Source organism: Cygnus atratus, chromosome 13 (assembly GCF_013377495.2).
Source record: "Cygnus atratus isolate AKBS03 ecotype Queensland, Australia chromosome 13, CAtr_DNAZoo_HiC_assembly, whole genome shotgun sequence".
NCBI lineage: Eukaryota > Metazoa > Chordata > Aves > Anseriformes > Anatidae > Cygnus > Cygnus atratus.
In genome coordinates this window covers 13,178,177-13,191,548 of record NC_066374.1, presented here as the reverse complement: position 1 = coordinate 13,191,548, position 13,372 = coordinate 13,178,177, and the positions used below count along the sequence as shown (strand labels likewise).

General features: G+C 47.9%; 1 protein-coding gene across 5 annotated transcripts in view; it reads left to right on the top strand.

Moving 5' to 3' along the window:
- Positions 1–12,641, top strand: part of GPC3 (glypican 3) — a 148,403-nt gene extending 135,762 nt beyond the window's left edge. For 3 of the 5 annotated variants that reach the window (XM_035541352.2, XM_050713437.1, XM_035541350.2), the window contains one exon: positions 12,021–12,641. In XM_035541352.2, the coding sequence (XP_035397245.1) occupies positions 12,021–12,193 (173 nt within the window). In that variant the 3' untranslated portion in view covers positions 12,194–12,641. The remainder of the gene's footprint in view (positions 1–12,020) is intronic. The other 2 variants (XM_035541353.2, XM_035541351.2) reach the window with 1 other exon arrangement.
- Positions 12,642–13,372: the final 731 nt, after the last annotated feature.

Below are 13,372 nucleotides of genomic sequence, written 5' to 3'. Positions count from 1 at the left end.
ATGGACCCTCCTTGCAACGTCAGCTCAGTTTTAGCCATTAGCTTGTGCTTGGCTCCTGAGGACCACGAGGCTTCAGTGCTTAATTAATCTCTGCAAAGCAGGGAGCGTAATTAATGCTGGTGGTGTGCTGCAAGACCTTTGGGTGAATGGCAGCATGCAATCTCTACGCTTTGCTTTTCCAGAGCAAAACCCCACGGTCAGGTCTGTGGAAGCCATTACTGGCCGGTGCCACGCATCGTGCAGAGGCTGTCCTGGGAAGGCCACTCGTCGCAGCTCGGTGTTTTGGGATTTTGGGTCTCTGCCGGTGCAGATGTGGCTTGATGCGTCTCATCTCCCCTCCGTGCTGCTGCACTCCTGACAGGTGCAAATCGTCACAGGGATGTGGAGCTGAGTGGGGAAAAATCCCACTGTGCTCTGTAAAAAGGAGTGATCAGGGGATAACTCCATCTGCTTTCCTATTGTTTCTACACCGGCTTTTGTAATTTCTTCCTGAATTACCATTGGTCTTTAGTCACTTCTTCAAAATAAAGGGTCAAAATTACCCCTACTAGTTTAGTGCTACTTTTTGTTAAACTGTCCTGCAAAGACTAAGCAAACTGGGTGAAAAAAATAGTAAGTTTTGGTAGCTTAAGGACAGCCAGGCAGATTTCCTTCCTGATATCTCTAAAGCTTTTTTTTTTTTTTGTCGTTGTCAGCTTTGTTTTTGTGGATGTTAAACATAAAGGAGAGGAGAACAGATTGCAGTTACAGTGAGTTCCAACACAATTGACTGCCATTATTAAAAAATGATGCTTTTAACCAAGTCTATAAAATCACCTCCTCATTTATAAATTGTCAGGTGTAAAACTGCGTGTTGTACAGGATTGTTCTGTCACACACCATCCTGACGCTGTCACGCACGCTCACGCTTTGGGTGATCCGCAGACATTTTACAACACTTGCCACTGAGCGCTAGCAGACATAAATCAGCTCTTTAAAAGTGTAAATGTTTTATTTCCTATCAGTTGGGCAAGATGTTTTGAAGGGAACGAAATGTAAATAGGATGAAATTCTTAAGCAAGATTATTGATATGACAGGACTAAGGAGCTTGGGATTCTGTGAAAAGTGCCTCTTTTCATCCCCCTAATAAGTCCATTACTTGCACTCGGGAATATTTTAAGGTCCTTTTCATGCTGAATCTGGAGTTGAGCATGCTTTGCATTTCAAGCTTTGTCTATGAATCAGTAGAAGCCAAAGTTATTTCTGCTTTAAAATAACAGGAGCAGGGAACAGCTAATCTCTTTTCATTCTGAGTCCTTACATTATTTTACTGGACAGAGTTTGTGTTGGCTACAAAACAGGGCATTCACAAAATCTATGAGAAGGAATTTAGTCTAAGAATGAAGCCTAGATTGCAGTATGCATAAAGGCTCCTTCTCCTAAGGCCATTAAGAAATTCCAAATCTGAGCTATTTTGAACAGTGACATTAAATTAGCCTTGCTAATTCCAGTAATTCAAGCTGATAGCTGAGTTTACAAATCTACTAGATGAGGCCTTCCCATAATTACAATCTCAATGTGCTTTTCAGCTAAGGTGAGTTGGCACAAAAAAGATAAATAAATAAAAGGGGGGAAAATGCTCTTTCTGTTCTGTCTTTTGAGATGAATATCTCTAAAGAACAGTTAAATGGCTGTATTGCACCAATAAGACATTCCCTGTCCTGGACTAGAAAGTTCATTTTTCCTCTAATGTGCAAGTATAAGAGCAGAAAAGAGACTGGATTTTTCACTGCTTTGTTTTTTCTGTTGTCTGATTTCAAAGGAGCATTGATACTGCTGGTGCTTGCAGTTCAGTTTTTAATTGTTTATTTACAGATAGTTATTTCTACTGGGGAAAAGAAGGACTATGACTATTTTAGCCTCTTTTGTGGTGGACAAAAAAAAATAAACCTTTGGTGGATAAATCCAGGTTGGAGCAGGGGGAGTAATAATACAAGCAGCTACCCCTCTTATTCTGCTGGAGAAGTTGATTTCCAGATCCTAACACAGCTGGACATTCTCAGGGTGATGGAAAGGTTTTGAGGATATGTTTTCAAAGCCATAAGGCACAAAAACATGAAACAAATAAAAACTGAGTGCATTATTTAAAAGGGTGTTAATTTTATTAGAACTAAGCTGAGCTAATATAAAGGCGAATTTAAGTATTCACATCAGCACTTAACTCTGGCTGCAATGTTCATAAAATGTCCTTTTGATCAAGCTGTAAGTGTTTTGATCCTTCTTCTATGAGCATCATTCAAAGTGACCTAGCTGTAGCTCAAAGCAGGCATCTGCAGCTGCAGAAGTCCTTGAGCAATAACAGGTCAGGAACTTAAATGCGTGCTCTGCTGGGAATGCTAATATTGCAATTGTTTTGTTTGTTCCAAGTAAGAACGACAGTACAAAATCTCTCACAATATAAAAATTCCTAACAGAAAATTGATCCACCACCATTGACTGTGGATACTTGAGTCAAGATTTTGAAATGCTGATTTTAATCTATCAGAATAATAATGGTATTGGAGCTAAATATTTTGATACCGTTGGCATGTGAGTGTCTGGGCTTTCTTCAGCTGATAGCGTTGTCACCATTGGCACAGCCAGGCAAGATACCTGGATTTTTACAAGACTGCCCTGATTCAAGAGGACACTATCCTGCTGAGCACCTGCAGGCCTGGGCGTGCTGCAGGGGTGCAAGTCCCTTTGTGGCTGTTGTTGGGCTCCTGCAGCTCACAAAACCACAGCAGTGCATTGCACTGTCCCCCAGAGCCTGTTGGGGTCCACCTGGAAAGGGATGAACCAAAAAGTATGTGGGAGGCTGGCAGGCATCTCCCCCTCTCCCTGATGCAGGGAGACTTCCTGCCACTGCTGCATGTTGCCTTGCCCATAGGCTTGGGTAAATGCAGCAGATAATGCCCCAGATCAACATCTAGGGCAAAATCGCGTAGAAGTGCACAGTTTGCCATCTGCATAGAAGGGCCTGATAGGGAGCTGCTAGGAAAGAGCGCTCAGTGCAGGCACATCGTGTGTGGGGAGGAGTGCCGTGGGTCACTAGCTTCTTTTCCCTTTTTTGGGAGGGTGGAAGAGGAGGGAGGCTGAAATGCATTTCTAGATTTCCAGGAAACATCTCTGTAATCCATTTTTATAGAGGATTTTGTGTTTTTCAAGGGCTTTACAAACTGGATTACATAGCTTTTTTATTTTGATTTTCCACTGTGATTGTGACATTCCTGAGATTGAGCCATGAGTGTTCAAGATAGGATGGAGGGGGAGGCATTCATGGACTTGGATCATGGAGCCCTCTTTCATTGCCACCTTGTCTCACTGCTTGGCTTATACCTGCCTGCTTGCAGTGCTGATGGATGTGTCTCTGTGCAATCGGATGCTCCTGTGTGACTGTCCCCAGTATCCTCCATGGCTGCACGCCCGAGCTGACCCAGGGAGGTGCAGGGCAGGAGTCCAGGGTCGATCCCCTCCCTCCCTTGCTGTTTCTTCCTGGGGGAGGGCTAGCCAAGGTGGTGTACTCAAGCTTCACCACGGTCCCAGCCATGGGCACCAGCTAGACAGGGTTCAAAACGCAGGTCTTGGAGAATGATGGAGAACTAGGAAAGAGCAAGCGTGTTGAGCTGGATCCTTCGCAGCACCACAATCTTGGTGTCCTGGTGCTCAGCTGGGATGATGCTGGGTTTCCCATGGGAGCTGCTGCCACCGTCCAGCTTTCAGCACAGTCATTCGAGCAGTGTGTTGGGACCAGGCTTTGTGCTCGGTCCAGGAGGGAGGCAGGGAGCAGGAACCAGCCCTGGTTTTGCGTCAGACATTACGTTCACTCGGTGAGCAGCTGGGTTTAATTTGGGTCGGTCTCTCTCTGCAGCCGTGCAGAAGTGCAAAGCCAGGTCCTGGTTTCAGACTTCAGTGACTGTTCCTGGGGCTCCTTCCAGTACACAGCACAGGGAATACGACCTGGAGCCATTAAAAAGTTCCAGTCTGTGAACCCAACCATTCTTCTTCTATATAAAATCGGAAAACCGGTCATGGTGATGTTTCCCAGGGCCTCCTGCATTACTCCATTTTTATGGGTTGAAGTTACTTAGTGCTGTTTTAATGCAGAGCCAGGGTTTTATTTATTTATTTATTTTAGCAGCTTAACGCAATTAAAAAAGCTGGGCAGTGCTGGAGCCTCTCAGCTCCCTTCCCTTGGCAGTGCTCTCACCTCAGCCCGTGCTCTGCAAATGCTCCTGGGCCAGCCAGGCTCCGGGCAGGGGCAGGGCAAGCAAAATATCTTCCCCTCTATGCCAGCAAGGCTGGGCAGCTGAGGAGCGCAGGACCTCAGGGAGCCGCTTTAGGAGCAGGGCAGGCTGGGCAAATAAGTGCAGCAGTGCCCAGCCCAGATTCTTGGGTTGTGACCTGACATCTCACTCCAAGTGTTTTCCTTGGCATCATGAATGGTGACCTGGTGGAGTCTGGTTTTTGAGTGAGCATACACGTTGCACAAAGTTGTGTTCCTTTCTGTTTGATGAGGCACGTTTCTGGTTGCCTCTTTGGAGCATCGATGCCAAGAACCCCAATCTCTGCGGCCTGGGCATGGTTCAAGCCTGGTTTCCGCATGCAGTGAGTCACAAAGGAAAATGTCAGATGTTCCTGGGTACCGTAACACCACCATGAGTTTTCTGATCAAGCATTGAGAAACATCCTAATGCCCCGAGGGCTGCTTTTACCGGCTGGCATCTGGGAGCCAGGGACCATTGGCATTCCCCTTATGTTTGCATTTTGGTGGGTCTCTCGAGTGCATGCATGTCACTAAATGTCCACAGCTTGGAGAATTGAATGTGAGGAAGAGCTGCCTGTCACGGTCACTCTGTAGCAAAGAGCTTTTGCTACGCATGACAACAGCAGTTGAAGGATCAATCGGTGTTGCACTTTTCACTTGACTGTAATGCTTATGGAAAAGATGTAAATCGTCTATTTCAGGACCAAGTCAGACTTGTTGTGGAAGAAGAAATGACTCTATCCTGCCCCCTGGTTAGACCATTGATTTCTATGGCAGCAAAATCTTAGGGAGCAAAGATGAAGAAGAAACGTTTGGTGTGATGAGTTGGTTTTGGTCATTAGAAGAAACTTGGAGCATTTCATTTTGCTCTGCTGCCACTGATAATGTTACCTCCCAAAATCAAGACTGTCCTAGATGTCACAGGTGACAGAAGACTGATCAGAAGGGATCAGTTTGTGGGTTTAGAACTTGAAGGTCTCCAGAGATAAGTGCAGGGAGAGGGGTGACTCCATGTCTGGAGGGGCTAAGGTGCACAGGGGATCTGGAGAGATGTTACTTGACCCTGTCCTACATTCTTGCCTCACTTCATATCTGTTCATCGTCTTTTGTTTCCAGCTTTTCTGCTCTTTCTTTCTTATTCTGCCTTTGTAGATGCTGTTGGCTGTCCATGTTTATCTCTCAATTTTTCAGTTCTTCTCTCCCAGTTCCTTGAGGTACCGGCTCTTTTCCTGGACAGTACACCTGGATATCAGACAGGGGAATGCTGCTTCGTCATCAAAGTACAAGGACTCTGGTGCTTTCTATTAATAATGCTAATGAGATTTGTTAATTTTTAATAGATTACATGAACGTGTTTTGCTAAACACGTTTTTGTGGCTCCACTCTGTGAGTACAGTTCAGAAACTCTTTCACTTGCTGCCAAAGGAGAAATGATTAATGCAATTGCAGACGCCAGATTCTCTTCAGGGTAAATCTAGAGAGAACCAAGGAGTAAAGACATTTAATGAGTATGTTTTCAAGGTAAACATAGGTCCAGGTCACAAATGATGGTCCTTCCTCCCCTCCAGCCTCTGTTGAGGTGGGGTGGAGGGGTAGTTGCTTGAATTGGGATCATGGTGCAGCCTTTCTGCCCCATTCTGTGTGGTGTGCTGGGCTTTTTTGCCCCACTGAAAGCATGAGGACATTCTTGGACAAGACTTCTGTGGTGGTGCTGTGGGTTGGACAGCCAGGGTTCGCGTACAGGCTGTTCCGTAGAGCTTGTGGCCAATTGCCCTGCATACCCTGGGCACACCTGGGTTGTGTCATGACTTGAAGCTCCTCATCTCTCTGTGCTGGACAACCTGGACCCTTCCCAACTTGGCTTCAAGTACTCCCTTCTCCATGTGCTGGTGTCCCCCAGACAGCCTGGTTCCTACCTCCCTGTTGCTGTGATCATGGAGGATTTTCTCCCCAACCAGCATTGCTTTGCAGTGGTGCCTGTGGTCTCCGGGTTGCCCATGAAGGCACGTGCTGCAGGCTGCGGGCCATGCACAGCACGCCAGCAGCCAGGAGGTGTTGAGCAAGCGAGTGGAGAAAAGTCTTGGTTTGCAAATCAGCAATCTCAAACCTGATTCCCTTGGGTTTCTGCCTGGGAAGTCGGTTTTACCGCGCACTGCTGAGCTGCGCCAGGCTCCTTTGGCCACATCGCCGGTGGCAGTGGGATGATGCTGAGCTGGATGTTTTGATTTTATTTTTTTTTTCTGTCCAAATCCATTTTGCCAAGAGCCGCACCTCCTAAATTGCTGCGGAGGAGGTAGAAAAGCAGAGGCACAAGACCATGCACATGCTGCGCATCCATCTTGGTGATCTCACAACCATGCCAACACAAGCGCCGCGGCCGGCCCCGGCTCAGCGCTTTAATTACGCGCCGTCGCGGCCACACCTGCGGCTGGGCTGTTGCAGCTCCTTGCGCAAGAAGATGACTGGCAAACCTGTTGGTGCTCCAGGATTTTAGTGGTAATAACCCACAGGGCAAAACCTCCCTGGTGAGATGAAACCTTGCTTGGCTAGACATTTAGAAGAGTTCAAGGTGTTTTGGAGAAGCAGAGGGTTGAAGATCCCAGCTCCCTCCACATAGTTGTGGCTGTGTGTGCAGTGTAACTCCGTGGATGTGTTCAGATGTTGCCTTTGTGGAGGCAGACGTGTGTTTGTAGTATGAAAGTTTGTATGAGAAAGCTAGGTAACTAGAGGCTGAGGTGAGCAGAGCTTTTAGTGTCCAAACAGGACTGGTTTGTGAGGGAATTGGGCTGTTCTTCTGGATTTCAGGTGCAAACACCTGTGATAATGAATCAGTTGGTGCTATAGAGATGGAGAGATGGCAGCCAGGGTCAGGCAGTCTGATCTGTAGTACTCTCCAATGATTCACCTTGTAATGAGCTAAATAACTTGGGATTATTGAGCCCAGTAACACCTTTCCCTTTTAGAAATAGTCTTGCTTTGGAGACAGCCAGAGTCTCTTGCATCCACGGGCAGTTAGTTTGTTCCCCAGACTGATAAGGCATGCTGCTTAAAAAAATTAAATAAATCAGTGCACTCCAGAGATTGTAATACTCGTCCACAGTGGTAGCACATGTTCCTAGACCAGTCCTGAAGGATTCACAGGCAGATGTTCACAACTGACCGTGAGAACTACAGGAGCCTGAAGCGCTGCCCCGCTTGTCTATGACCTTCCTACTGGACGTGTTCTGCACTTACTGGAAACACACGGTCACGATCTATTCCCTGGTCCCGTCACACCACAATGTCCATCATTTGCAAACAAGGACCATCACCACATCCCTGTAAGTACTTTGGCCTGCTTGGCAGCCCCATTTTGTGAACACACTGCGTTAGGCATGATGCTTTTGCCCGTGGGAGCATCCCCTTTGCGACCCCTGCCACTGCACAGGCAGCAGCAGAGCTATCAAGTGGTTCCATTAAGCGGTTTTCATGCATGGCCATCAATTATGAATATGTTACTATATTAGGTCCATTGCTGGAGCCATCTGCCTTAGCAGGCAGGCAGCCCAGATGCCTGGCTGTGAGATGACATTCCCTGCCTCTGGGCTCTCCTTTCCTGGCTTGGCCAGCAGAGCTGCCAATGCAGCCTGTGAGCCTGCTGGAGCCGGGCACTGCCCACTTTGATGTCATTTGCCGGACTGGTATTTGCTATCAGTTATTTTCTTAAGGCTCTCTTGTCCTTTTAGGGGTAGGAAGGGATGTTTCAGTAGGCATTGGTGTGTTTTGTACAGGAATGTGCGTGCCTGCTGTAAGGCTCCTAGCATGCCAGTACTTATCCTCCTGGCTTTTTTCTGTGCCAACTGCAGTGGAACTTATTATGCCAACTCCAAAACAATCCCTTCCTGGTTTAGCCGACTTTTGTAGCTGTGTCCAAAGCTAGTGCAGTTCAGGAAGAAGAGCTTCTTAATGATTTGTGCCCAGTAAGTTTGTGCAGAGGAGGTACACCTAGTTCTAGTCATAATCCATGGAAGAATGTCACTGCTTCATATTGTGGATGTGGACTTTAGCAGGGGTTGGCAGTGGTTTTGGTCATCCACACTGCGAGCTGAGGCAGGAAAGACCATTAAAGCTTTTGCTGTCCTGTGAGCATTCTGCGCGGCAGCTTTGTGCTAGAGGGGCTTTGGTTACAAAAGATGCTTCCGGGGGGAGTGGTCTGTGTTCAGCTGGAGACCTTTCACAAGCTGCATGGGGACTCCAGGAAATGGCACAGCACGCTGGGCTTGCAGGTGAAAAAAAAAAAAATTAGCAGAGCTAATGATTGACTATTATTTTAAGGGTATTATCTAAACCACAACCCAGAGGACAAGAGGGGCCAAAATGAGTGAAGATTGAATATGTAATTAGTGCAGATTGTTGGTAATACCCTCTGGATTCCAACTGATTATAAACAGAAACAGATTTTTTTGAGTCATTTACTCCTCCCCACCCCCCACCCCCCCCCCCCCCCCCAAAAAAAAAAAAAAGCATTTGCAGGCCAAAGGGCCACTTTACAGCAAACTTAGAAACTACAGAACTTGCAAATTAGGGTATCACAGCTGGGGCAGTTCAGCAGAATGTGTCTGGGAAGTGGGGCTGTCAAAGCAGGGAGGCAGAGGAGCAGTCTATCTCTGATTATTTTGCGGTGTTAAAGGCAGAATTTGGGATGGAAGAAACCAAATGGCATGTGTGGTAGTTTAGCTTCTTTTACCCTACCCGCCATCCTGCGGTTCCATATCTGTCATTCCCAGCAGCCATGGGACCCCACGGTACATCACCATGCAGTGATGCAGCGAGTCCTTGGGGACTAGCCAGGGAGCCTGACAAAGGCTGGGACTCATAATGAAGCCCACCCAGGAAGTACCTGATTAGGAATATTTCTTAATCTGCGTTTTGAAAAGTGATTGTTATTGTCATTTGTTTTTAGTGTTGTTGTTGCCTGGACTTGGTTGTCAGCTGGCCTCTCGTCAGTTATAGGATAATACTTTTTTTTCTTTTTTCTTCCTTCTATGTACAAAAGGTCATTAGAAATGAAATTAAATGGATTTGCTTCAGTTAAAGACCCATTATTAATACAAAATAAAAGATGTATGGCTAAATCCATCAGCCTAAAAATACAATTGAATATAAATAAGCCCAGAGAAGGAAACAGGGCAAGGAATATTTAAAACAACAAACATCACACCCGAGCAAAAACTTTTGAAGCAGTTAAAGAAAGCTAGGAAAGTCCCTAATCTCTGATGACAAGAGGATATCTATTCTTTTCTTTTTAATTTGGTCAAAGAATGAATGACAGAATCGACATTCTCACTGGGGTGAGGGTTCATGATTTCAAAAATTGCCTTTACTCAAAGTTCAGGTAAAATCTCAGAATTTGAAAATTTCCTCAGTTAAAAAAAAAAGTGTGAAATTGTCATTTTGGTACACTTGGACCAGACACTTCCAACCCGATTCAACCACTGCATCGTGAACCAAACACTTTGATCTTGTAAGTTACAACATTGCAGAATGAGACTTTAAATGGGAACCTCACAACCTTGTGTGCTGCTAAGGAGCCTGCTGAAACACTCTTTTGTTTCAAATGACTTTTCTGAACTGAAGGCAAAGGTAGTTACTCAGTTCCCCAGGATATTTTTGGTTTTGCCGTAACGTCTGAAAGCCCTGCTGATGGGCTGCAGATCGCTGGCCTGGAGGTAGGCTGGCATGGGCCAGCTGGGGATGCCATCATTGTGGCCCCGTGGGGCTTCTTTCAGCTTTCAGGAGACTTTGAAATATGTGGGAGCACCTTCCGAAATGCAGCAGGGCAGACAAGTGACTTTGTCCTCTCCTGTGTTTGGAGCTGGTCAGTGTCACACAGTGGGAGCCGTTCCCCACCACCACAGTCAGGGCTTGGTCTCTCATCAGCTGCTTTTCTGCCTTGCTCCCGAGTCTCACAGTATGCTGCAGGTCTGTGCATTAGATAAAAGCCCGTAGGTGTGTGCTGCCCTGTGCCTTCAGAGCCCTGCGGGGCTGGCTGCTGGGGCAGGGGCTGTCCTTGTCCCCCCACCAGGGACATGGTCCCAGAGAAGCACGTGGTGCCTCAGGGGCAAGGTGGCCTCTGGGCCTCCCTTCCAGGGTGGCACTGGGGCCTGCCCTGCCCCACAGGGGATGTGCGTGCATCTCTGTGGGGAAGCGGCCTGAGAGGAACAGCAGGAAAGCTGTGGGGAAGAGGAACCACAGTACCTGTGGGAATCTGATGGAGACGTTATAGATCAGTTTGCCAGGCAGGTTTTGCTTGCACCTGGCCCTTTGTGCTCCTTGTCAGCCATTTCTGACCCTCCTTCGTGGCCCTGGCTGCCTTGCTTGTCATGCTAATATTGTTATGCTTTTGTTTTGTAGTGTTTTGGTATTTTTATTAAGAAATACTGCCGGCGTGTTTGCCTTGGCAATGGTCCTCATTGGATTGATGTGGCATTTTTAGCTGGAGTGTTTGTTCAGCCTCTTGGATTCTTTCTCAGGGGTGGGGTGGGATGATCCAAGCCCATGAGTATGCTGGTGATCCACAAGGGCTTGTGAAAGGCTTGAGCCACAGTCTCATCTGATGGAAACCACCAGCTTCCTCTACTTCCAAAGGCCAAGCTCTGGGGATGAGACTGGCAGGCTTAGAGGAGCCCCATCCAGGTGAGAAACCTGGATCCCAGAAGGAGATGGCGGCAACACAAGAAAGGGAGCGAGTGTCCCATCGCCCTCAGTCCAGATGCTCTGCAGGTACAAACACCCCATGGCAGCACCGTCAGCAGCACCTTAAAACACCTTTTGCACTTTTATTATTGGTCCTAAGAATTGCTGGTTTCTTGCCCTTCCACATTGCCTGCTTGGACTTTGTTGTTCATCTTTGTCCCGGGGATACCAGGGTGACTGTGGCTTACTGCTCAGCAGGTCCTTTGCAGCCAGTGATGGCTTGTTGCAAGTTTTTCTCTTGCTGATGATGTTGCAAGTGTTTCCCTTGCTTATTTTCCCCAGCTCCCACACTTCTGTGTGAGCTCGGCCAGGGCTATCAAAACTTTTATACTGGATGTTTTTTTGGGTTGGAGCTCCCATGTGCTCCATCTCAAAGTCCCTATGTTGCAACACCAGCGTGCTGGTGGCATGAAATCCTTTCACATTCTTTGGTCTCCGGTGCTTTGATGAGGTGGACAGGGGATGGAATGGGTGTGTTGAAAGTGCTGTAAGGAACATATTTTGTACACACTTACGAAAGACTCCAGTAATACAGAGATCCTCAGGTCCTCAAACCAGAAGGTACTTGGTGAGCAAGGCCTGCTGCTGGCTGTGGGTTCACGGGGGATATTTGTGCTTGCCAGGATTTCCTCACTCCTGCATCCATCCTTACAGTGCGTGGGGTGCAGATGCTTTTTACTTTGCTAAACACCCACTCCAAAGCTTGGCTGTTTGTTGGGAGTAGCTCTTCAGCAAGCCAGACCCCAACATCTCTTCTTACTGGGGCACATTATAGTTGTGATTTTTTTTGGTCTTTCAAGCCTCAGTTTTGTTGAGGGGTAGTGGGAGGTGCTCTAAGACTGGGGCTGACTGGAGGGCTCCTGAGATGTTTGGTGAGCTCTTCTGGCCCATTCACCCATGCCAGGCCTTAGACTCCCCAGTGGCGGTGGGGCTGGATGCTCCCTGCGCCAGGGTGCTGGCTCACTTGTCCGCTAACCAATGCTCTCCTTCTGCTTTCAGAGCTGGCATACGACCTGGACATCGATGACACCTCTGCCAACAAGCAGCTGCTGAATCAGCAAAGCAAAGACGGTGCCGTGGTTCCCAGCAGTGACCCCGGCAGCGCATCCCCGCGCCCTGGCCCTGCTGTTGCTGTTGCCCTGGCCCTGCTGCTGCTGGGCTGCTGGCCCTGAGCGATGCCAGCAGTGGCACTTGGTGCCTTTCCGTCCGTGTTTTTTCAGTGAGGAAAACATTCTGAACCTCTCCTGGAATATATACGCATTGCCAAAGACAGGGCAAATGACTTGAGTCACTTTTATAAAATAATATGGTATCTTCACACACCCCCCTCCCCTTTCTCCCCCCCAAAAAAAACGTTTGTTCATGGTAAACTAGTAAATACATAACAGTGCTTTTTAAAGATAATCCTGTTTAATATAAGAAGGTTGATATTAAATTGTTCCTAGCAGTTTTTGAAGACTGAGGTCTGCCTTGCTGTTAAATTGAAGAGCATATTTCATCTTGAGTTGTTTGAATGTGCATGGGGTAAAGAATACTTACGATTTATGAAATACTCTCAGCAAATATCAGGCCCCTGTTCCCAGTTGACTTAATACAGATTTTTTTTCTGTAGTTCAATAAGTTTTTGTACTTACTCCAAATTCGAGTCACCCCTAGGAATCGGGCCAGGCGCATAACATGGAGGGCATGTGAAGACAGGAGAGAGAAGGTCAGATGTACAGCAGGAGGCAAGATGCTGCGGAAGAGGAATGGCCATGCGCTGGGATCGCCAGGTATCCGCCATCTCCTGGTGTGGCTCCTCTGCCATCAGCCCCAGCCACATCCTGGCACCACCGCTGCTGGCTCCTGTGTGCAGAGGGGCCAGACCTGCCCTGCTCCAGCCACAGGTCCCCACGAGTCCCCGAGTGCTCCTGGCACAGGTAGGCAGCAATGGGAGGAACCGGCACAGGAGCTGGGGACGAGCATGAAGGAGGAGGTGCCTCGCCAGCGTGCTGCAGGCAGAGCGCAGGCGCCTCTCCTCTCTCTGAGCTCTGGCTGGAGCCGTGGGTGCCCACCAAGGATGCACACATCAGGCTGCTGTCTCCAGAGCAGATGGTTTCCAGACACTGATGCATGGGGATGTGCTCCTGCAAAGCACACCTGCAGCATGACAGGTTGCAGGTGGTTTCACCACTCACCTCCCAGCTGGGTCCTGTGAAGTCCTTCAGTGCAGACAGCCACATCCCCTACATCTTCCCTGGCAGTGGTGCGTGGGGCCCTGTGGCCCATGCAATGCCCTGGTAGTACTCTTTGAAGCAAAGCACCCCCTTTCCCATGGGAAATCTGCGAACATAGCTTCAGCCAAAGGACAG